At 33.9% G+C, this 26,742-nt stretch overlaps 1 protein-coding gene across 1 annotated transcript in view; it reads right to left on the bottom strand.

Moving 5' to 3' along the window:
• Nell2 (neural EGFL like 2) overlaps positions 1-26,742 on the bottom strand; it is a 384,451-nt gene that overhangs the window by 313,240 nt on the left and 44,469 nt on the right. The window contains exon 3 of the mRNA XM_027934141.3: positions 9,201-9,351. Within this exon, the coding sequence (XP_027789942.2) occupies positions 9,201-9,351 (151 nt within the window). The remainder of the gene's footprint in view (positions 1-9,200; positions 9,352-26,742) is intronic.

Below are 26,742 nucleotides of genomic sequence, written 5' to 3'. Positions count from 1 at the left end.
AAAATATAGGTTTCAAGGATAGAAAGAAAATTAATCACAGGAATAGATACCAGGAATGAAGTGGCTCAGTGAGGCTCCATAAAGGGGGCAGAAATGAATGCTTCTAAGCATCCCCCAAAAATTCTCCCACTGAGTTTAAGATAAACAGGCACCACAGTCCAACAAATTAGTGAAGTGAGCAGGAATTAAGCTCAGAAATGGCAAGCTGAGCCAGCAATGGAGAAAGCCCTGGCCCCATCCAGAGGAAATAATGAAAGCAGGGAAGCAACAATAGCTTAAAAGGACTCTTTGTTTGGACATACTGGGAGGGAGACTAGAAATCCTTGCAGTTTGCCTTTTTCATATATTGCTTTCTATTTTTTTTTCCTTTTGGATTTTTGCTTTTTGAATACGCAAGACCAAACAGCCACCTAATTTTTACTTTTCACTGGATCAACAGGTGCCCATACCCCATGCTATGAGTCGGTCTGGGCATAGGAGCCATGGCTATTTACCTATCAGTCTTCAGAGTGGAGAAAAACAAACAGTGCTTTCATTTGTTGGAGGTGTGGAGCCAGGCATGGTGGCACACATCTATAATCCCAGTGACTCCAGAAGCTGAGGCAGGAGGATCACAAGTTTGAGGCCAGCCTCAGCAACTTAGCAAGGCCCTAAGCAAGTTAGCAAGACCTTGTCTCAAAAAAATAAAAAATAAAAAGAGCCAGGGATGTGGCTCAATGGTTAAGCACCCCTGGGTTTAATTCCCATAAGAAAGAAAGACAGAAAGAAAAGAAGTGGAGGGGAGGAGAAGAGAGGTGAAGGGGAGTGGACTGGTAGGGGAGGAGGAGGGAAGGGAGAGGAAAAGGGCAGAGGAAAAGGGGACAGAGAGGGGAGGTAAGGAATTGTTTGTCTGATATGTGGGATAAAAAACATGGTTGACAGATGGTGGAACTGGAATGGATCAGGGTTGGGTGGAAAGTGGTGACCCTGCAACCACTCTCCCCTGGACCTATACCCTTCATCTGAGCCTACATTATTTTCTTCACTCACAGAAGGTCTTCAGAATAGACTGATATGTCCCTCATACCTCCCCCAACTTCAGTACACAGACTGAAACTCTCAGAAAGAAGGGGTAATCCAGATCCCTCAGTCAGTGCAGGTGAGAGGGCTGGCCACCAGCCCTGCCAGAGAAACACTTGCACTCCTGGTCACAATAACAAAACTACTGTGAGGGTGAAGTCAGCTCTGAATCACAAAATGCTCCCCCAACAGAGGCTTCTCTGGAAGGTGTGCACTGAGCTTGGTATACAGACTCCCTAACAAGTTTGGCTGGTTTGGGTCAGGGTTGAGAATAAACAGCATTCTAATTATGTCATACAAACTTCCTTAGAGCTCAGAAATTCTAAAATTAAAACCCTGGAAGATCTTGGTTCCAAAAGAAAACCCAATCTCTTTATAACTATTATTGCTTTAGAAACTTAATCTAAACTTATTCCCAGTGTCTACACACATTTTGTGGTTTTTCAGAGTTTTATCAAACTTTATATAATTTGTCAATTAATTGTAATCTCTCTTGATACCTCTTTTCTTCTATCTCATCTACATTTCCTTCTCTTCTCCATTATCCTTATTTCTCACTTTACCATCTGTCTCCTTCTCTCCCAAACCCTTTTCCCCCTTATTTTATTTTCTTAGTTTTTTATCCATTCTTCAAATACAATTTAGTATACTATCATTAAAGCTTAATTTTTTCAGCCTAACCTATATTTTTCTCACCATCACCCTGCCCTCCGCAGTATATTGATATGTGGTTTGCTTTTATATTACTATTGCTACTAGCAGTTACTCTCTCATCTCAAAGTGGTACTGGTAGTTGACCATTTATGCTGATCAAATGTGACAATCAAATATTTATTATAAAAATATAGCTACTCACAAAAGGACTCCCACATAAAAGAGGAAAAGGAACCCATCTCAACAGATGCACAAATATAAGAACTTAGAAACAAAGAAACCCAATGTCAGCGCACTCCAAATTTGAATCCGCAGATATTGATATGGATGAAATCCCAGACAAAGAAATAAAAGAGGTGACTGCTATAAAAACCAATTAACGAAAAAATTTAAGGAATGAACTCAAAAAATATAGGATGTGAAAAAAGCATTTCAGTAAAGAGAGAATCTGAGAGAGAATTAAATAAAAATCCTGGAAATGAAAGACTGAGTAAGTAAAATAAAAAATTCAATTGAAAGTCTAATCTAGATTACACCACATGGAAGACAGTTTCAGGCCTTAAAAACAAGGTATATGAACTTGGGCACATAACCAAAAAGAAAGAAAATAAGAAGAAACCATAATCAGAATATACAAGAACCCTGAAATAACACTGAGATCAAATTTAAGAATTAGTTGAGAAAGGAATAGAAATACTTGTTAATACTACTGATAACCTTTCTAGAGAAATAAAAGCAGAAAAATTTCCAAACCTGGAGAATGAAATAAACATACAGTAGAAGTTCAGAACCCCAAATAGAACCTCTCTTTAGAATGAAATTCACCAAATTATGCAATGCATATGTATGAACATACCACAGCTAATTCCACCTTCATGAACATTCATGAAGCACTAATAAAAATAAATAAATAAATACATACATAAATTTTTAAAAGGAAGATAAATAGAGAAAGGGGAGCAGGAGGAGGAAGGGAAGATGGGAGGAAGAGTTGAAGTACTGAGGATAGAAATGGAATAGATTATATTTCATGCATGTTTGAATATATCAAGGGGAAGCCCACTATTGTGAGTTACTATACTGTACAAATAAAAACATTTTTAAAAGAATCACTCAATGATACATGATAATTAAAATGCTAAATATATAGAATAAATATAAAATTTCAAAAATCACAAGAGAATAATATTGGGCCACATTTAGAGGTAAATCAATAAGACTAATATCTGATTTTTAAAGGAATAATTAAATCCAGGCAAGCTTAGAACAATATGTTTCAAGTCCTGAAAGAAAAACATGATCCACCTCTATGTGGTCTACAAGAGATACACCTCTCAGGTAAAGACATCCATAGTATCAAAGTGAAGGATGGAAAATAATATTCCCAAAAAAAGGAACTCAAAAGCAAGCAGGAGTTGCTACTCTCAATTCTGAAAAAAAATAAGTCAAAATTAATCAGAATAGACAAAGAAGGTCATTTTATACTGGAAAGAAAACAATCCATCAAGAACATAGAACAGTAAATGTTTAGCTTCAATGTCAGTGCACATAATATAAACAAGCACTACTTAACATAAAGGCTCAAACAGACCCAAATACAATAAGACTAGGTGATTTCAATAAATAAGATTTCAACATACCTCTCATAAGTAAGTAGGTCACTTAGACAAGATTCTAAAAAATACTATAAACTGAGTGGATCTAAAAATCATCTATAGAATATTTCATATGAATCCAACAAGAGATTAATTCATTTTCTTCTCAGCTGCTCATGGAACTCTTTCTCAAGTTGACCATACTTTAGGTCTCAAAGTTATCCTCATCCAATACAAAAATAAATTAATGTAATTCCAAGCATAATATCAGACCATAATGGAATTAAATTAGAAATAAAAAAAACATGAAAAACTATTGAAACTACATAAAAGCACAGAAATTAAACAATACAATTTTGAAGAAGTAATGAAAGAAATGAGTGGAGAAATTTAAAAATTCTTAGAATCAAACAAAATAAAGATAAAACATACAATCTCTGGGACACTATGAAAGTGATTCTAAGAGGAAAGTTCATAGATATGAGTGTCTATATGGGAAAAAAAAACAAAGTCTCCAAATTAATATCTGAGGATGCACCTTGAGGTCTTAAAAAAATAATTCCAAAGCTAATAAAAGTAAGGAAATAAGATTAGGGCCAAAATTAATGAAATAGAGAATTAAAAATACAAAGATACAATGTAACAAAGAGTTGGTTCTTTGAAAAGATAAAGCAAGAATGACACATCCTTAATCAAACTAACCACAAGAGAGAGACAGAAGACGTGAATTAATAAAAGTAAAGAAATAAATGGAGATATCCCTGCAGATATCACTGATATCCCAGGATCCTTAGGGACTGTTTGGAAAACTTACATTCCAATAACTTGGAATGTTTAGCTAAAACATAAAATTCCAGACATATATGACCTACCAGAATTGAACCAAGATGATACAGAAAAACAAAAACAAATCAAGAACAAGGAGCAATGAGACTGAAGCAGTAACAAAACGAAAACTTAAAACAAAGAAAAGTTCATGACTAGATATATATTAAACTGAATTATACCAGATCTTTGAAGAAGAATGAATGTCAATGCTTCTTAATCTATTCCATTAAATAGAAAGAAGGGCAGATGCCTTTGAATTCTTTCTATGAAGCCAGTATCACCATACTACCAAAACTTGACAAGGAAACATAAAAGAAAGAAAACTATAGCCCAGTATCCTTGATGAACTTATATGAAAAATTCCTCAATAAAACTTTAGAAAATCATATTCAGAAATACATTAAGAAAATGTACAATATGATCAAATTAGTTATATTCCAGGATTCAAGAATGGTTCAACATATGCAAATCAATAAATGAAATTCATCACATAAATAGAAATAAGGACAAAAATCACATGGTTATCTCAATAGGTATAGTAAAAGCCTTTGACAAAAGTCAGCACCCATTCATGATAAAACTAATGCAGAATGTAGGGATAGTCAGAACTTACCTCTCCATGATAAAGGCTAAATACTACAAACCTAAAACCAACATCATACTGAATAGGAAAAACTGAAAGCATTCCCTTTGAAATCAGGAACAAATTAACGGTGTCCACTCTCAACACTTCTATTCAATATAGTAATTCAAACTTTAAGCAGAGCAATTAAGCAAGAGAAGAAAGTAAAGGGATATAAACAGTAACAGATGTCAAATTATCACTGTTCACAGATGATATCATCCTATACTTACAAGATACAAAAAGCTCTACCAGAATATTACTACAGTTAATAAACAAATTCAGCAAAGTAGTAGGATACAAAATTGGCATATAAAAATCAAAATAACTTTTCATACATGAATAATAAATCTACTGAAAAAATGAGAATAATTGCATTCATAATTGCCTCAAAAATAAACAAACAAACAACAAAAACATCACCTATGAGTAAATATAATCAAAGAGGCAAAAGCCCCCTATAATGAAAATTGTAGAAGATTAAAGAAAGAAATTGAAGGAAAAAATTAGAATATGGAAAGACCTTCTGTGTTATTGGATAAGCAGCGTTATTATTGTTAAAATTGCCAAATTACCAAAAGTGTTACATAGTTTCAATGCAATCCATATGAAGATACTATATTTTTCTTGAACTAGAAAAAAAACAGTCCTAAAATTCATACAAAAGAACAAAACAACCACAATAGCCAAAGCATTTTTGAAAAAAAAATTTTCAAGTCTATAAACATCACAATAACCAATTAAAAAAAACTTCAGAGCTATGGTAGCAAATACAGATGGTGCTGGTATAAAAATAGATATGTAGACTAGTGTAATAGAATAGTAGACACAGAGATAAACCCACACAGAAACAGTCATCTAATCCCTGACAAAGTTACCAAGAACGTATGTTGGGCAAAAGACAGTCTTTTTAACAAACAGTGCTGGGAAACTGGATATCCATGTGTAGAAGAAACCAGATTTCTATCACCCTGAACAAAAGTCAATTTAAAATGGATCAAATACCTAGAAATCACACCAGAAACACTGCAACTGCTAGAAGAAAACACAGGGTCAACATCCTACATATAAGCAAGGGTTTCCTTTATGAAACTCCTGAAGTTCAGAACACCATTTATTAATACCCATGAAATAATAAATGGATGGTTACAAATTAAAAAGCATCTGCACAGGAAAGGAAACAAGAGCATGAAGAGAGCCTACAGAATGGGAGAAAATCTTTGCTAGCTACTCTTCTGACAGAGGATCAAACTCCAGAATACATAAATAACTCAAAAAACAACACCAAAAAAACAAATAACTTAATCAACAATTGGACAGGAACTAAATGGACATTTCTTAAAGGAATAAATATAAATGACCAACATTTTGTTGTTTTGAAAGAATGTTCATCATCTGTAGCCATCAGGGAAATGCAAATCAAACTACACTGAGATTTCATCATACTCCAATAAAAACGGCAATCAAGAATACACATAATGATAAATTCTGGCAAGGATGCTAGGATAAAAAGAACACTTGTACACTGTTTCTATGATTGTGAATTAGTAAAACAACTATAGAAGACTCCCAACCATACCACTCCTCTGTATTTATCCAAAAGAACTAAAGTCAGCATACTATAGTGATATACCCATGCCCATGTATACAATAGTGCAATTCATAATAGACAAGTTAAGAAATCAACCTATATGTCTTTCAAGAGATGAATGACAAATGAAAATGTAGTGTATATACACAATGCAGTTTTATTCAGCCATAAAGAAGAATGAGATATGTCATTTTCAGGAAATTGAATGAAACTGGAGAGCACCATGTTAAGAGAGATAAGGCAGCCTCAGAGAGTCAAGAATCACATTTTTTTTGTCTTATATGTGAAAGCTACAGAGATTAAAAAAAAGTGGGGTGGGGGAGTGGGGAGTAATATCATGAAAATGGGAAACCAGTATTGTACAGTGTAGAGATCAGGGGGAGAGAGAAGGAAAAGGGAGAGAGAAGGAATATACTAGGTAATAAAATTGACCAAAGTATATAAGTTCACATACAGAATATTTAATAATGATTCCACTATTATATATAAGTGTAATTCATCAACACAATTTTATTTAAAGTAAATGAAAAGTCCCTCATAATACTAAGTTATTTTTTATATAATGGAAAGATGTACTATATCTCAAATATGATGTATTTAGCTAAATTTTATCAAATTTATAGATGATACAAAGATCAGATAAAAAGTCAAAAAAGCATAGAAGATTAAATTTTAAAAGTATACTTAGAAAATATAAGATCTAATCACAAAGATTTATATATAATTTTATATATATATATATATATATATATATATATATATATATATATTATATTATTTGTTAAAGTTAAAAAGAAAATGAATTAAATATTCATGAGTAAGATATTAAACAAAATATGGCATGTCTACACTCAAAGGCAAAAGGACTGGATTACACATAATTTCATTATTAGTCTCTTTTTTGTAATACAATATGAATTTGTTTCTCTAGTTCTTTCCATTATTATCCTATAAATTTTCCATAATAGCACTATGTTGCTATAATAATTTGGAAAACTATTATTTTCAATTAAAATAAGTCAGTATAAAGACATATAACTCTAACAAATCTACTTCATAGGAAGAGTAAGAAAGGATCTCCTTGACAGCAAATCTTCTGATGAGTGTTAGGAATTTCCCTTGCCCATATCTTTAGATGGAAACTTTGCATATTAGAAGAGGTCTGTGCCAGTCAGACATGTATATGGTTAATGTGTTCAACTCTGGGGACCAATAAAAACATTAACCATATGGGACTCATTCAGATAGGGGCAACAGACCCACTGGAGCAGATGGAGTTTGTGGAATTGATTTGTATAGAGACAGAAGGGTCAGATGGGAAGTGGTAGTAGGCATCTTATGTGTAAATAATGTCATCTGGAAAACAACTGGTTGAGTTCCATGTCTCTACAAACAAGGCAGTGACAGAAAACTACAAGGAATAAAAATCTAGTATCCAAATAAAAAGAAAATATTCATAATCAGTAGAGATACTCAGCCATAAGTCAGCCTGCTCTACAAACAGTCTTCATTTATTATATATAACTCATGTTACCTAAAAGCCCTATTGACATGGGCAGAGACACAGTACTATAAGCACAGATCTCCCTGGTTCAAGCACTGGAAGATGAGGTGTAGGACCAGGAACACACTAAGGGGAAAGACCTATTCATCCCTTGGAGATGAAACTTCTCCATTTCTCCCTCACCCATGAAGGTTCCAAGCCAGTAACCAGATTAGAGTTAGGATGACAAACTTCCCTTAAACAAAGAATAGAAGCTGAAAGAAAAGAAAGCCAAGTGAAAGGCTTGGGAAATTATCCTTTGCAGATAAAGATGGGGGCCCTCAAATCCTGAGAGTAAGCCACAAAGACAGTACTTAAGAACTCTCCTATCACAGTTAGACTTGCTATATTTTATTCTTCTCATATAGTTATGTTCTCCTTCTAGTATTTAACAAAGATTTTCAAAGTCCCAGGTTGCCTCATTTCTGATAGGGAATCAAATATAAATATTTCTGCTGATATCTGCATAAGATTATTAAAGCTGTTGTATATGTAGTGTTTTACATATATAGAATCTTTATTCTTTACAACAACCTATGAAATAGGTATTATTATTATCCCAGTTTAGAAAGAGAAGAGAAAATTTGAGACATGGTGACTTTCCCAAGGTCCACTGATAGTAAGTGGTAAAGAAGGTATTCAAAATAAAAACACAGAGAAATTTTCATTGTCATAACTGTGGTCATTCATTCAAAAAGAAGTGCTTTCTTAAGCTATTTTGTATTACTATGTGTGTGAGTGTGTGTGTATGTGTGTGTGTGTTTATATATATATGCCAAGTGTCATGAATGAAGTACTTCTTCCTCCTTCCTCCTCCTCCCCTATATCCACCTAATGATGCTTCTAAATATGAGAGCCAGTGGAAGATACTAGACAATATTTTTATTCACCACATATCCAGGAAAACCACTGTAACTGCTGTAATCTTTGAGGTAAAAAAAATAAGTTATATAAGATTACTAAAATCTAAACCCAACTAAATATCCCAAAGAGAATACAGTGTTTTTATAGGTAGTGATTAATTTAAGAACAATGTTTGACTTCAACACTGAGGAGTATCTTAAGGAATTTAGGAATTAACAAATTTGCTTTAGGAAAGGTAACTTTTGTGTGTTCTCAGCACCTTGAAAAGCAATGGTTCCCTCAGCTTTTAGGCAGATTTCAATCCTGTGTGATATTGCATAATGTAGTAAAATCACTGTTTTAAATCCATCAAGTATATATTACAGCTGGCTTTCATTTAGTTCTCTTTAACATGTTCATTTAACCATAAACAAAAACATGGGTAACTCCAGCACCCACACTTACCTGTGATCCAAGTGGTGAATTGAGAGAATAACTCCTGAATTTAAGTGGGTCTGTTTCAGGGTCACCAAAACAGTAAATTCATGCTTATTTCTCAGCTTCTGAAAAAATTGCTCAGCGGTAGCTGTGGACGCTTTTATGCTTCTCGGGGTATCTAAAAATAAATAGATAAATATATAGTAGGAATAGACTAGAATTTGATTTTATAAAATACCTTATACATGCAATATCTTTCAAAAAAATTTGTCAAGTAATAACTGATAAATTACAAATTTTAAAGTCTCTACAAATTCTTTCAACAAGACTTTATGCTATATATAACACAGCAGAGTACAATGACAAGAATCGTTTGTATTTTGAGCTTATTTTTTAGGAATCTTTCTTCAAAAATGTCACCTTTGAAGCAAAGAATCAAAGAGTCTTATTTGAAGAAGTGTTCTTCCAAATTCTCTCCTTCTACACTTCCTTTACCTTAGATCCCAGAGCCACATCAGTACCAACAAAGAGCAAAAACATAAACTTCCTAGAATAGGACCTAAAAGACCAAGCTAGAGCCATTTAGCTTTTCTGACACCTCTTGACAGAAAACTGGATTTAAGTCTATGTGCCATTCTCCATGTTGGTGTCTTTAGTCAGAAGGCTTGCTATAAATATATTTGTTAAAAGATCAGTGAAATTAGTCACTCTTAGCCTTCTGTGCAGTGAATGAAACATTAAGATCGAATTATCTCACCATATTTGTTGAAAGAAATACGTAGAACTTAATTTTTATCCCCTTTTTTTCCTCAGGCTTAGAGAAATTCTAGCCAAGGAAGGTTGCCTGGAAAAGGACAAACTTTTACTCTGCACTTTCACATCACTTAGTCGTGCACTCCAACCTCAGGACCCAGAGAATATGGATGAAATAGTTAGGGATAGAAATTAATTTGGTGGATGGAAAAATTCTACTATTCAAAAAAAAAAAAACCACTAACTTTAAGTACAATGTTCTACAATTTACAGTGTGTGTGAAGATCAATGAGAATCAGAAATGCAGTATATGTTGTTAAAAAATCATTCTCTTCTCTGCTATGCTTCAGCCTAGGTAAGTAGTTCTCAGTAGGAGAAACAGCATTTGGAGTCCTACACATTTACTTATGTAGGACTCTCTTATGTATTACAGAACATTCAACATTCCTGCCCAAAGAATGCCTGTGGCACCCCACCCTAGGTCACTGCAACCCCTCAAGGTATTCCACACATTTCCAACATTCCCTTAATATAGTGCATAAGAAACCTGGTTGAGAATCAAAATCTTGCTGAAAAAGAAACAATAGGATAAATTCACAGTTCCTTAGTTTTTTAAGTCCACAGATTTATAAATAAAAATTCAATCACCTGGTCTGTGTCCATCATCAGGAATACATAAGCCTGAAGAAGCCCATGAGATACCCATAAAATAGAGGATATATCTCATATATATGGATTATGTAAATAATCCAATATAATAAAAAATGTTCTCATATAGGTAAATCCAAAGGGCCACTGAATTAGATGGAAAATTAGCCAACAGCATCTGAAAGGAAGGCTAATAAATAGATGGCATTTGATCAGAAGACTACCAGGTAGAAAAAGGAAGGAAAGGCATTCCAGTCATTAGAATACCTTATGAAAAAGCACAGAGGTATGAGCACTCATGGCATAGCTGAAATTGGTGAAGAACAGCCATTGCTGATGGAGTTAGAAAGGAAAGCTAGACTGAATGAGGCAGGAGTTTATAGAATAATATAATAGATACCTGTGTCAATCCCATCACCATTAACAAATTTCCTTCTTAGAAAACAAAAAACTTTGATTTGCCATTGAGACAAAATCCCTCCCTCCCTGAATTCATGACTTCTCTATGCTAGATTCAGTCATATGACACACTCTATCCTATCACAGCAATATCTATTCTTTTCCACAGTAAACTGGCCCAGTAATAGGTACCTAATCCAGGCAATAAAGCTAGACTCAGGGATTTTGTTCACAGTTTTAGGAAATGCCAGGTACAGTGGTATACACCTATATTCTGAGGTACTCAAGTGGCTGAGAAGAGGATCATAAATTCAAGGCCAACTTGGACAACTTTTAGGAAAAAGAAATTTTTCTTTTAAACTTCCAAAATAACACTCAATATTCACAACTCAAAAGCATAACAATAATTTACAATTTCTGTCATGGTCAACACAATAGTTTCTCCACAGTTTCCATCAGGATTAAGAAAAGTTGTAGAAAGGATTCCATACAGTTCCTCCTAGCTCCTAAACTTTTTACTTCCTCAAGGAAGCATTCAAAATATAATTCTGAGAGAATGATCTCACCTAATGTTAATTTTTATTCCACTCAAATTTGTATAGAAGTGAATCATTCACAACCTTCATTATTTCAGTTTAATTTGAAAGATAAAAGCAATTTAAAATTAAATTATAAATATTTATTATGCTTCTCCTCTTTTCAGGAAGGTGGAGTTTGAGAGGCATTCTTTTTCTTGCCAAGCAGGATGACAGATGGGGATGCAAATAAGACAAGTAGAGAAAGGACCACACTGCATACATAAGTGATAATCAGACCCATGGAGTGAACCAAGGACTTGGAGCAAAGATCTTGAGCACTTGAGCTGTGAGAAATAGAAAAAAAATTAGAAATGTGTCAGCTACCTGACTTTTATTTTTAAAGGAAAAAAAAGATTCTTAGAGAAGAATATGTGGGTCCAGAATTGTGGGCCCAGTATATACAAGTGAAGGCTGAAGTCACTAAGTCACTAAGATTGAAAACTTGATGAAGGAAACTAAAATACTAATCAATCTACATTTTGGAAAAACTTCCCTGGTGGCCACATTAAAGGTCGTTTTAAGAAAGAAAAGGAATGGAAACAGATAAGACACTTGAGGAAGGTTTCTTAAAAAATCAGGGGGTGGGAGTGGGGAGACAAATAAATCCAACTGAATCTAAATTTTATAACTTGAGGGACTGAATAAAAGTAAATGCAGTAAGGGCATAGTGTAACCCACTGAGTTTCAGAAATTATCTAGTTTGGGTGATCACTGACATTTATGTTTTATTTCACATATCTTAGATATTACTTTGGCATTCATAAACTACCTTTCCCCAATCAAACTGATATTTTCTACTTTGATGGTTAACAGTGACATGGAGCCACTGGTACTCGAATTTCTTGTCAAGCTCATGGATGAAAGAGCCAAGTGAGCACCGACAGCATAGATGCTTTGTACTGAGATGCTTTGGAAAATGCTGAAGGAATGTGCAGAGCAGACCCATCATCCCCCATCAGGGTGGCAGTGAGGACCTATGAGGCCTGCAACCAGCTTATATTTGAAGCTAATTAATTCATACAAGGTCACAACTCAAGATAGAATCACTTAACCACTCCAACTTCTTTACTCAAACTATTTTCCTCCTCTTTTGCTGCTGCTTATGAAGTAGGGCAACTTGCAGGAAGGAGAAACACTTCTGTGTGAACCAGAAGCCATGTTTAGTATAGTTTTCATACTATAGTGATAAGAAAGATAATATTTGTTTTTTCCATCCCAATTGGCCAAGTTTGTTGCTCAGGTGTTTAAAAACTAAGGTTTATATGAGCTTCCAACTGTGTTGGAGTAATAGACAGGATGGAATGCCAATCGAGAGAGAAAAAACTGACCTGACACACCATGCCTCGGTATGCTCTCCTCATCTGGCTCCCCCACCTGGGGGGCCCAGGATACACAAGTAAAGATTTTTAAGTTTCCTGGATGTGACAAAGAAAGTACTTAACAGGAAGTGAAGTCATGATTTTGCAATAAGAATCAGTTCTCCATCCATACAACACCATCTGCCACCAACCCTTGCATTACCTTAAAAATATTGAAGTCTATTTTCCCCTTTCAAACATGTTTTCAAGAATTCATTATGTCTTAATCCAAGAAGGATTTGATAGGGGTCTCAGCACTCTGTGAGAGGCATTAGAATAGACCAGAGATGTATGATTCAGGAGCTATTTGGAAAGAAGGACCTAAAGAATTTGGTCACTAATAAACCACATGCAAAAGGTAAGACAAAGGGAGACAAGTGAATCCAAATTAAATACAAAGTTTCTAGGGTGAGTAACTGAATGAAAGTAAATGCAATAAGAGCATAATGGTACCCACTCCATTTCAGAAATGATAATTGACAAGTGCTGTGGGACATGCACCTGAAAGTGCCAGTAGAAAGCTGGCACTTCAGAATTTTATCTTACCAAAAGTTGAAATTGAAAATATAAATTTAGATGTTATTAAAATGTAGTATCTAAAGTCAGGAGAGTGCCTGAGTAATTCATAGGAATCATGGAAGCAAGAGGAGAATGAAAAGATGGACATAAAAACACTACATCAGTGGTACAGCAGGGATAGCACATCTATGCTACACACACACACACAGAGACATTTATGTATACACATATGTATATATACAAATACATATATGATACACACACATATATAGTGCTGCACATGTGCTAATATACAACTTTTATCCTGCAAACTGCATAATAATATATTTTTTCACCTTTGAATCTACATTCCATTTTGTTCTCACAAAGCTCCTGAAACATGACAGCAACAATCACTGCTTCCTTTTTCAGTAAATTGAAAGTCATGAAACAATCCATGTCCATACAAAGACACTCAGCAAGTTATAATAGAATGACAATTTCTGGACCAATATTCTTTTTTTTTTTTTTTTTTTTTTTTTGGTACCAGAGATTGAACACAGGAGCTCTTGACCACTGAGCCACATCCCCAGCCCTGTTTTGTATTTTATTTAGAGACACGGTCTCACTGAATTGCTTAGCATCTCACTTTTGCTGAGTCTGGCTTTGAACTCACAATCCTCCTGTCTCAGCCTCCCAAGCCGCTGGGATTATAGAGTGTGCCACTGTGCCTGGCTGGACCAATATTCTTTCCACTAAACTGTAGTGCCTCCTAAATATGGCATCTTTATTGATGCTTAACTGTCACAGATTCAAATAAGAGTACCAACACAAAAAAGGTAGTTATATAAGTTAATATTTTGGGTTCCTTAAGTAACTTAGTAGTGATTTTTAAGAAAGGTCACTTTAGGCATTTGCTTTTCTGTTGCCCAATTTGTAAAATTAGAATTCCCATCTTCTATTCTTATCTCATGGATTATATAATGTTAAGAGAGACATCTGAGTTCCTGTGATCATTACTACAAAATGCAGTTCTGGTGCTGATCAGAAAATCAAAGTCATAGAAAACAACATATTAGAATTATTTTTACTTTATTTTGTTGTCCTTAAAGTTTCAGATTAAAAATTTAATTCAGAAATGTCTTCATTTTTTTTTCCAACAAGGCCTCCTGTTTCTTAGCCTCCCCCGCCACTGGGATTATAGATGTGCGTCACCATGCCCGGTTGGACCAATATTCTTTCCACTGAACTGTAGTGCCTCCTGAACATGCCATCTTTATTGATGTTTAACTGTCACAAACAGATTCAAATAAGAGTACCAACACAGAGAATGGTAGTTCTATAAGTTAAAATATAACTTATATTTCAGGAAAATATAGCAGTTCCAAAAACAAATTTAGAAGCCAGAAGAACAAGTTTCCAAAAATTACCAATCTTATTAGCTGTTTTAAGCATGTAGTAAACACCATGAGTTTGGTATTAGCATTTTATACTTATCACCTCAAACTTACAAGCAAGGAAACTGTCAAACTACCAAGAGTCATATAACATCTTTCTGGTGATTTTCTGAATTTACTTTCATTGTAAGTATCCCAAACTCAGACCAAAAAAAAAAAAATCAGTTTTCAGAACTGACAAAAACATATTTAGAACTCAAATTATCCTTTTGTCTGTATGTATCAAGAATTCATTCCTTTTATTGTTTAATAATATTTCATTTTCCTTGAGAGCAAAGTTTATTTATTCATTTACTTATTGAAGAACATTTGGGATGTTTCTAGGTTTATTTCTTTTTTGTAATGCTGAATTTGAACCCACAGCCTACTGCATGCTAGGCAGGTGCTCTAATGTAACAGAGAGAGTAGAGACATCCGGAAGATGTCTTTTTGTTTTGTCTTGTTTTATTTTTGGTCCCTAGTACTTCCTCTTTCCCTTCATTCCTCCCTTCCACTATTCCCCTTCCTCTACGGATCCTCCTTCTACTTGTTTTTTTTTTTTTTTATTGGTGCATTATGGGCATATATAAAGGTAAAATTCACTGTGGTATATTCATATATATACATAGCATACTGTGGTTAATTTCATTACACAGTTCTTCCCTTTTCCTGTCCCCACTTCCTTCCCCATAACCCCCTTATTCTGCTCCACTGATCTCTCTTCTATTTTCATGGGATCTCCTCCACTTTTTATCCTGGTTTTACCCTAGCAGTCACATATGAGAGAAAACATTCAACCCTTGAATTTCTGAGGCTGGCTTATTTCATTCAGCATAATGTTATCCAGTTCAATCCATTTACCAGCAGAGGCCATAATTTCACTCTTCTTTATAGCTGAGTAAATCTCACTGTGTAGATATAGCACATTTTCTTTATCCATCCATCTGTTGATGGGCCCTTGGCTTTATGCACAATGTGCCCATCACCCTAGTTCTACAAGACTTTGAATGTTCATTCTTTTTTGGATAAAGATCAATGTAAAGTGAAATTCTTTTCAAAGCATGGCAGGCAAATTTCACAGGAATTGACTACTGAGGAAAAAATAGATTAAGAAAAGGAGTGTTGAAAAGCTACTACTAGGCTCTGAAAACAACCTGTCAACATGCCCATGCTACTTTGGATCTTTTAAACTAGAGAACTGATTGAGTTTAAATACAAAATTTATTCAATTTTTTTTATTTTTATTGTGTGCAGAGCCTAAAAATCTCACTAAGAAAATGACTAGTAGCATTTCAAAGTAATTATTAGAAAATAATGAAGGAGCTCAGAAGCAATAGCAACAAAATATTCATTTTTAGTCGGAATTATGAGGATAGAATGATGAGTTTATATATTGATGTAGTAACAATTTCTAGGGATTTGAATTTCTAGGGATTTTATTCCCTTCAAACATGGGGGTTGGGAAAGAGAGAGAGAGACAGACAGACAGACACTGACTTATTTCTAAAATAAACTATAATTTAATGCAGTTATCTATACAGCAACAAATACAGGTGTTTACTGAAATATAGAGTGAGATTAGAGTTTTTTGTTGTTTATTATTTCTTTCACTGTTGTGCTGTTTCAATGTTTTATTTTGCTTTTTTATTGAAGATACCTCTTCTTAATTAGGTATAACTGACAAATATAAATTCTATATGTGTGTATGTATACACACACATATATGGTATGCAATATGATGCTGTGACATACACATATATTATGAAAGAATTATCACAATCAAGGTAACATATCCATCACCTAATATGGTTGCCATTTTTTTATTCATGGCAGGAACACTTAAGATTTGTTCTTAACCAAATTTTCAAATATGCACTACAGTCCTAATAACTATATTCATCATTCTGTATATTAGATGTACAGAACTCATTAATCCTGTATAAATAAAACTTGATTCCTTAGACCGGTATTTACCCATTTCCTACATTCTCTAGCAGATGACAACTACCAGACAACTACTGTCTGCTTCTATGGGTTCAACTATCTGGACATATATACTATATATAGATTCCACATATAAGTGAGATAATACAGTATTTGTTTCTCTATGCCTAGCTTATTACACTTAGCATGATGTTACATTTGTCCATGTTGTTGCAAATGATAAGTTATTCTCTTTTTTTGTTTAAGGTTAAATAGCATTCCATTGTTGGTATGTACCACAAATTTTTAATTTCTTTTTTCTTTTTTTCATCCATTGGCAGACATTTAGGTTCTTGTCATAGTTTGGTTACTGTGGATAATGCTGCAATGAACATGGGGATACAGATTTTACTACAAGATACTGATTTCATCTCCTTTAGATTTATACCCAGAAGTGAGATTGCTGGACTATTGTAGTAAATCTACTTTTAATTTTACGAGAAAGTTTCATAGTGTTCCATAAGGATGGTACCAATTTACATTCTCAGCAACAGTGTAAAGGGCTCCTTTTTCTCTGTATCCTCACCAATACTTGTTATCATTTGTCTTTTTGGTAACAGTCATTCTAACAGATATGAAGTAAAGTCTCACTGTGTGTGGTTTTAAGTTACATTTCCTTGATGTTTAGTGATGTTAGTATATTTTTCATTTACTTGTTGACTATTCATACCACTTCTTTTATTTATTTTTTTTTAATTTTTTATTGTGGGTTGTTCAAAACATTACAAATTTCTTGACATATCATATTCTACACTTTGATTCACGTGGGTTATGAACTCCCACCTTCACCCCATAGGGGGAGGGGGGAGGGTGGAGGATGGGAAAGGCAGTGGAGCACAACATACCACTTCTTTTAAATATTCATACCACTTCTTTTAAGAAATCTTGTCCAGGCCTTTGCCCATTTATTAATTGGGTTATTTGCTTTCTAACTATTGACTTACATGAATTCTTACATATTTTATATGTTAACCTCTTATCAAATGTATGGCTTACAAATATTTTCTTCCGTTCTGTAAACTGTATTTTCACTTTGTTGATTGTTTCCTTTTCTGTGCAGAAACTTTGCATTTCATGTAATCCCATTTGTCTTCTATTTTCATATTTGTTGTCTGTCCCTTCAGAGTCAAATCCAAAAAATTGTTGTCCACACCAATGTCAAAAATATTTTCATGTTTTCTTTTAGTAGTTGTACACTTTCAAGTCTTACATTTAAGTTTTTGATCATTTTGAATTGATTTTTTTATATATGGTAAGGATGCAATTTTATTACTCTGTATGTGTTCTCACAACACCATTTATTGAAAAGACTATCCTTTGCCTGATATGTATTCTGACACCTTTGTCAAAGAGCAGTTGCCTAAAAGTGGGTGGATTTATTTCTTGGCTTTCTATTCTGTTCCATTGATCTATGTGTCTGTTTTATGCAAATATTATGTTGTTTGATTATTATAGCTTTGTTTTGAGGTCAAGTAGTGTGATACCTCTGCCTTGTTTCTTTTGCTCAAGATGGTTTGTTCATATGAAGTCCTTTGTGTTTCTTACGAATTTTTAGGATTTATAAAATTTCTGTGGAAAACTTCATTGAAATTTTGATAGGGATTTCACTGAATCTGTATATCACTTTGGACAGTATGAACATTTTAACAACATTAATTCTTCTAATATATGAACAAAGGATAGCTTCACATTTATTTCTATCTTTTTCAATTTCTTTCAGCAATGCTGTCTTAGATTTCAGGGTACAGGTCTTTCATTTCCTTTGTTAAGTTAGTACCTAAATATTTTTGTAGCTATTGTAAATCAGATTATTATTTTAATTTATCTTTCAAATAGTTCATTGTTAGCATACAGAAGTATTTAAGTATTTCTTGTGTGTCAACAGTAAAAGTAAAGAGAAGGGGTTTGTCCAAATTCCAATAACAAAAAAAAATAGTATTATTTTCTTCTTTTACAATTAAGAAGTATCACTACAATTGCCATTAGGAAGCGAATGAATCTTCATGCACTGAACTGTGTAACTTGAATTGATTCTTCCCCACATAAGTGAACTAATGAAAATACCATATGTAAATTCAATTATAAAAACTATCTAATCTCAGATATAGAATGTTTGACTTAGATTGTTCCAAAACTCACCAAATTACGGTTCTATATTTTTTCAATCTTTAATGAAATGTTATTACCTTCAAAATTCTGATTAGAAATACAGGAAATTAGAACTATTACTACAGTTTCTGTCCATTGCTCTTACTTTCCCTTCAATATGCCCATGCATTTATAGTGCAAACTTTCAAGGCAAATTAATAGTAACAATTTTCAAAGCCATTAAAATTTTATCAACATTATATACACAGTTTCCAAAGTCTTTAAACATGAACAATCTCATTTAAATCTTACAGCAACTTTTATTAAATGGATTACTGGCTCCATTATAAAAGAAATTGTAGACTAGAAGGAGATGCACAGAGAAGCCAAGGCAATTGGCTGTCATCACCATAAGTGGTTCAAATCACAGCTCATTTCTATGAATCTCCTATATTGGGAAATACCGAAAGCAATTCTGGCTGTATATATTAATAAATGCACCAAATCCAAGGGGCAGAGACAAGACCCTAACCCAAACAAATGGCTTCCTATTTTTATAAAAGTTCTACAGCACTACAATGATCCATATTCCACAGAGTAGATAAATTATCATTCTAAATTAATTTTTAAACTAACTTTCATATAAGCATATAATGAAAGTAAATTTCTCTTGTTTTTTTGGATTAATTAGGCTTTCAAATCTACAAGATCATTTCTATCATACAATCTTTCAGCTGCACACTCTAATCTATTGAGATACAAACCAAAAATTTAAAACAAAAAGCTTTTTTAAAAGCCATTTTCAAATAATTCTGCTTAAAAAGTTACTGGGAACAATGTATGAGCAATTTATAACTTTTTTATGACACCAACTCACATCTAATGATAGCACAACCTCACCCATTAGAAATTGATATGCTCTTTCCATGACTAGCCTAAGAAAGTATAAGGCATCATACCCTTAAGAAGGCTTACCTGGAAATTCCTATTCTACTTTCTTAATCCTACTAAATCCCAAAGCAACCTCAAAAGTTTCTTTAAAATATAAAACTATGATTTGTTTTGATATAAAATAAACGTGTATCTTCATGAGTAATTTACAAAAATGTGCAGTAGTTTAATGTTGTGAATATCCAGCCACATAAGAACAAACATAGAGTAATACAATCAGAAATAAGAAGCATGGGCATTAACCAACTAATCAAACAAAAACAATTTTCATTTTCTACTCCTATATCCAGCAACTATCTGGTTGACTGTAATCAAACCATTTGACTCCCATGTTGAAATTTTCATTAATCAAATAGAACAAAATGTAATCAAGATATAAAGGAGCTACAAACAATAAAACAGCTTTATAATTTGAAGCTTGGAATTAAAGTATTAAAATTTTATATGTAACAGATGTTATTAAGGTTATTCCATTTTATTTCTTTAGATTCCTTGCCAACAAACAAGCTTTTCATAAAAAATGTGCTTAACATGTTATTCCTTCAGAAAGAGGAATACTGATCAACCACCATGAGTATTTTGGCTTAGTTCACTGTTAGAATTCTCATTGTGGATTAAAATTAAATTGGCACTTGAGTTTATAATCAGATTATTCCTTTTGGCTAGTGTGAAGCAGTTCCTCAAAATCTTATCAGTGATATTACCAGTTGTTTTGATAAGCAAAATTGAGAGTAAATCAGCCAAAACAGGCTACTTCTATCATCTCTTCTTCCAACTACAATACTCCTCAAAAATAAGATCAAATATGCATATACATTAAGCAAATAATAGATCATGATGATTGATAATGATGATGATGATGCTATCCACAGCTTTAATTCATTGTTTGTATTTCCCTGTCCATCCTTCCTCTACCTGGAAACGACAATCTCAACAACATCATTTGAACATATGTAGCAGATTTAAGATTCAGTAATTTGCTAGATTTTTAATGAAACCAATCTAAAAGGTTTTATTAAATTAAACCCAAACTTAAGGCCCACAATTTGTCAGTTTATATCACGAATCATATTTTGTTTAAAAACATAAGGAAAATTAAATTCATGGCTATCATAATCTCCAGAATATTGTTGTGCCTTTACTAAAGCCATTGAAACTTCAAATAATTGAAATATTTAAATTCCTTAAAAGAACAACAACAAAAAAAAAAAACCACTTGTGTTTTCATTGGTATTACCCTTAAGAGTGCAATGAAAAGGCTCAACTGCACCTTCACATACGGACAACAGTTATTGGTGTGATGGTAAGGTTTTAATTAACAAATTATTCACCTTAATATTGAAGTTTAAATATTCATTAATTAGATCACTTTTTAAAGGGCCATATATAATGTATCTAGATATATCTGAAATATTCATATAATTACTGTTTGTAAAGTGTTCATCTATTAAGAGCTAATTACAAATACAAAAGAAATACACTTAAACTAATTTATCTAAGTAAAAATTGAATTACAATTTATTTTCTTTGGAGATCTGATCAAATATTCATACAGTCTCTAAGAAGGAAAAAAAAGTCCTTTCAAAAAGCTAGTTATCTTTTTATCCACATTTTGATGTGGTTCTCATAGAATGACTAATATAAAAAGAAAAATATAACAGTATCAAAGCAGAATTCCTACTATATGCCTTTAACATTTCATTGGTACCAAATAATATATAGGAATAATGAATAGAGATCTGTACAGTTTTACAACCATAAAATGTGAAGGTTATGACTTGTGCAACCACAGATCGCACAAGCAGGTTCTAACAGAATCTTTACTGAATAGTCAAGAGGTAGTATCTAGTGCTTCATCAATTATGCATAGGTGAAATGCTGAAATGCACAATTTCATATTCTTCCTAATAGGCCAATTTGGCCTGAGACATCAATTTTAAGAGTGTGTTCTGCTTTTATTCTTCTTTAATTATAATAATCAAATTATTTCAGAATAATAAAATGCCAAAATATCAGTTTTCATGATGAATCACCCTATCAAAATTGAGTTTCATTTTTCTACTATGATTATTTTCCTGTGAACAATATAAAGTACCAAAGGACAAGGAGCACATTGTAATCAACTTCTCAATGCAGAGTTTCAGACTCATCTGTTTCTTTGTTTCCCCAGAGCCTATATCTGCCTCCCTTTGGTTTCCTAGCCAGTTATGATCATGGTGCCAGAAAATCAGGGGTGGGGTTTAGAATTAATGTTTGCTGCTCAGAGATTCAATAAAAAAGGATCTGTGAAACTAAAATAAATCATGTCCCAGCCTCACCATGTTGGCCCAGTCTACAAAGTTGAGCTTCTGCTTCAGTTTTCCAGCGTGAAACTCTACACTATGCCCTGCAAATCCATCTGCTTGGTTAAAGATTTGATGTTCTGTCAGGATCTTGCCAAATCTCTTTCTCTGCTATCCTTTAGGAATGGATGAATCTTGTTTAAAAATGTCAGAATACTAAATCTTTCAAACCATGCTTGCCAGACTGAGCTGTGGAGACTGCTGGGTTTGACCCATTCACAAGACTGGATACCACCTCCAACTCCCACTCATCCCACATGCTAACTACTAGCCCCATCATACTAATTTCTTGATGTTGTTCCCACCATTGTGAGTTTTCCTAAATGAAATTTACTACTTAAATCTCTATCCCTGGTGTGCTGCCTCACCCAGAGCCCAGACCAGAACCCACCACAGGCCACCTGGTGCAAAACCAGGATCCACCAAGCCCAGCACTGGGTAAAATCGTGTGGTGCAGTTCCTTATCCACAACGTGTGACTGCACCCAAACCACCTTCATATTGGGACTCTGTAGCCACTGCAATAGCCTTTCCCACATGGTAATCTCTACTGTGGGACAACAAACAAGACCAGGAGCTACCCATTGCATCACCACACACCACAGTGTGCCATCAACAAACAGGCCGCTCAACACCATCCCAAAGCTCATACTTCCAGCCCCATCTCTGAAAGCATTTGTCTCCATCTTGGGACACTTCCACCACCATCTTGGGTTACCTCTGCTGCCACCTCCACCACCTTAGTTGAGGCAGATTCCATCTTGGGACACCAACTAAGGCTTGGAAGCCCAACAGTAAGGTACCTAGAGGCTTGACACTAGTGCTCCACCAACTAGGGATGAGGCCATTTCCATCTAGGGACAACAACCAAGACCTAGAAGACCATCACCAAGGTCCCTGTAGGCCCAGTTGTACGAGAGGTATCCCTACTAGATGTGCAAACAGTCACCATCCTGTTGCAGAGGCAACAGGGAGCCTTGCATGGGGTCACCTCTATCTCCTTTTTTCCCTGCTGCTAACAGACAATTTCTGTTGATTCCCCCCTCGCTCAGCCTATAATCTAATATTTCAATATTCTCACATTTTACCTCATAAACATCATATCCTACCCACCTTCTCTCTCAGTCCACCACTACAAACTGTAAACTCTTATGCAAACCTAGTGGCTGTATGGTAGAATATAACCATACTCATCATTTCTGTTTATAGCTGCAAAACTGTAAGCGTATAAATAGAAGCTTTTGATTTATGAGGTATTCCTAACCCGTAGGGACACACTACAAGATTATAAGGTAGAAATTGCAATACTTCAGATCTGCACTGCAAGAGAGGAAGACACATAGACAACATGAAAAAATAAGGGAGGAAAGTGCCCCAAACAAACTAAGTTACTACAATAATAGAATCCATTGACAGCACAGTAGATGAAATGTCAGAGAAGGAGTCCAGAATGTACATAATTAAAATAAACTATGAATTAAAGAATGACCTAAGTGAGCAAATACAGGCAAAACTGATCGCTCCAATAAAGAGAAAAGAGAGCAAATGCAGACAACCATTAATCACACCACCAAAGAGATAAAAGAACAAATACAGGTAGCAAAAGATTACTTCAAGAGAGAGGGATTCTGTAAAATAAATAAAACAAAACAAAACAAAAATCCTTGAAATGAAGGAAACAATAAACCAAATTTAAAAACTCAATAGAAAGCGTCACCAACAGACTAGATCACATGGAAGACAGAACCTCCGACAATGAAAACAAAATATACAATCTTGAAAATAAAGTTGACCACACAGTGAAGATGGTAAGAAACCATGAAGAGAACATCCAATAATTATGGGATGACATCAAAAGACCAAATCTAAGATTTACTGGGATACAGGAAGGGAAAGAGTTTCAAACCAAAGGAATGCACAATCTCTTCAGTGAAATAATATCAGAAAATTTCCCAAACATGAAAAATGAATTGGAAACCCAAATATAAGAGGCTTACAGGACACCAAATGTACAAAATTACAACAAATCTACACCAAGGCACATTTTAATTAAAATGACTAGCATACAAAATAAGGATAGACTCTTAAAGACAGCAAGAGAGAAAAATCGGATCACATATAGTGGGAGACCAATTTGGCTCTCAGCAGATTTTTCAACCCAGACCTGCAAGGCCAGGAGATACTAGAACAATATATACCAAGTTCTGAAAGAAAATGGATGTCAACCAAGAATTTTATATCCAGAAAAAATTTAGCTTCAGATTTGATGATGAAATAAAAACCTTCCATGATAAACAAAAGTTATAAGAATTTACAGCAAGAAAGCTTGCACTACAGAACATTCTTGGCAAAACATTCTATGAGGAGGAAATGAAAAACAACAATGAAAATCTGCAAAGGGAGGAACTACACTAAAGGAAAGGCCAATCAAAGAAAAGACACGTCAAGTTAAAGACCAAAAATAAACCAAAAGGACTAGGAATACAAAACATATTTCAATAATAACCCTGAATATCAATGGCCTAAACTCATCAATTAAAAGATATAGGCATGTAGATTATATTTTTTTAAAAGACACAAAAATATTCTGCTTTCAAGAGACTCATCTCACAGGAAAAGCCATCCACAGACTGAAGATGAAAGGATGGGAAAAAGTATCACTCACAAAGATCGCATAAACAAGCAGGAGTTTCCATCCTCATATTAGTAAAAGTGGACTTCAATCCAAAGATACTGAAAGGGATAAAGAAGGACATTTCACACTACTCAAGGGAATCATATATCAATAGGACATAACAATCATAAATATCTATGTCTGAAACAATGGGGCATCTATATATGTCAAACAAACCCTTCTCAACTTCAAGAATCAAATAGACCACAACACAATAATATTGGATGATAATAACACACATCTCTCACCACTGGATAGATCTTCCAAAAAGAAACTATAGAACTCAATAAAACAATAAATAATTTAGACTTAACAGACATATATAGAATATTCCATCCATCAACAAGTGAATACACTTTTTTCTAAGCAGTGCATGGATCCTTCTCCAAAATAGTCCATGTGTTATGCCACAAAGCAAGTCTTAGCAAATTAAAAAAATATAGAGATACTACCCTGCATTCTATAGGACCATAATGAAATAAATTAGAAATCAATGATAAAATAAAAAATAAAAGTTAGTCCAAAACGTGAAGACTAAATAATAGGCTACTGAATGATGCATGGATAACAGAAGACACCAGGGAGGAGATAAAAAAAATCCTAGAGGTAATTGAGAACTCTGATACAATATATCAAAATTTCTGGGATACTATGAAGGCAGTACTAAGAGGAAAGTTCATTGCATTAAGTAATTCATTAAAAGAAGAAATAGTCAACAAAAAAACAACTTGACATTACATCTCAAAGCTCTAGGAAAAGAAGAACAAGCCAACACCAAAAGCAGGAGAAGATAGGAAATAATTAAAATCAGGGCTATAATCAATGAAATTGAGACAAAAGAAACAATTTTAAAAATTGAAAAAACATAAAGCTGGGTCTTTGAAAAAAAATAAAATTGACAAATCCTTAGCCACCTTAATGAAAAGAAGGAGAGAGAAAACTCAAATTACTAAACTTTGTGATGAAAAAGGAAATATCACAACAGACACTACTGAAATACATAAGACAATTAAAAACTATTTTGAAAATTTCTACTCCAGTAAAATAGAAAACCTAGAAGACACCAACAACTTTCTAGAGGCATATGATCTACCCAAACTGAAACTGGAGGACATACACAATTTAAACAGATTAATTTCAAGCAAGGAAGTAGAAGATGCCATTAAAAGCCAGGAAGAGCCCAGGACCAGACATATTCTCCACCCTACAAAGAAGACTTAATACTAATACACCTTAAATTATTTCATGAAATAGAAAAGGAGGGAACCCTTCAAAACTCATTCTATGAGGCTAGTATCATTCGGATACCAAAACCAGAAAGAAACACATCAAGGAAAGAAAATTTCAGACCAAAATCCCTGATGAACATAGATGTAAAAATTCTCAATAAAATTCTGGCAAATGGCATACAAAAACATATTTTAAAATATTGTGCACCATGATCAAGTGGGTTTCATCCCAAGGATGCAAGGTTGGTTCAACATACAGAAATCAATAAACATAATGCATCACATCAATATGCTTAAAGATAAGACTCATATGATTATATCAATTGATGCAGAGAAAGCATTTGACAAAATATAGCAACCTTTTATGTTCAAAACACTAGAAAAACTAGGGATAGTAGCAATATACCTCAACATTGTAAAAGCCATCTATGCTAAACCCACGGCCAACATCATGCTAAATGTAGAAAAATTGGAAGCATTCCCACTAAAAACTGGAATGAGACAGGGGATGTCCTCTTTCACTATTTCTATTCAACACAGTTCTTGAAACTCTAGCCAGAGAACTTAGACAGATGAAAGAAATTAAAGAGACATGAATAGGAAAAGAAGAACTCAAACAATCACTATTTACTC

The sequence above is a fragment of the Marmota flaviventris genome, chromosome 3 (genome assembly GCF_047511675.1).
Source record: "Marmota flaviventris isolate mMarFla1 chromosome 3, mMarFla1.hap1, whole genome shotgun sequence".
Taxonomy (NCBI): Eukaryota; Metazoa; Chordata; class Mammalia; order Rodentia; family Sciuridae; genus Marmota; species Marmota flaviventris.
The sequence above is the reverse complement of the archived record's forward strand: the minus strand, read 5'-3'. Positions and strand labels throughout refer to the sequence as shown.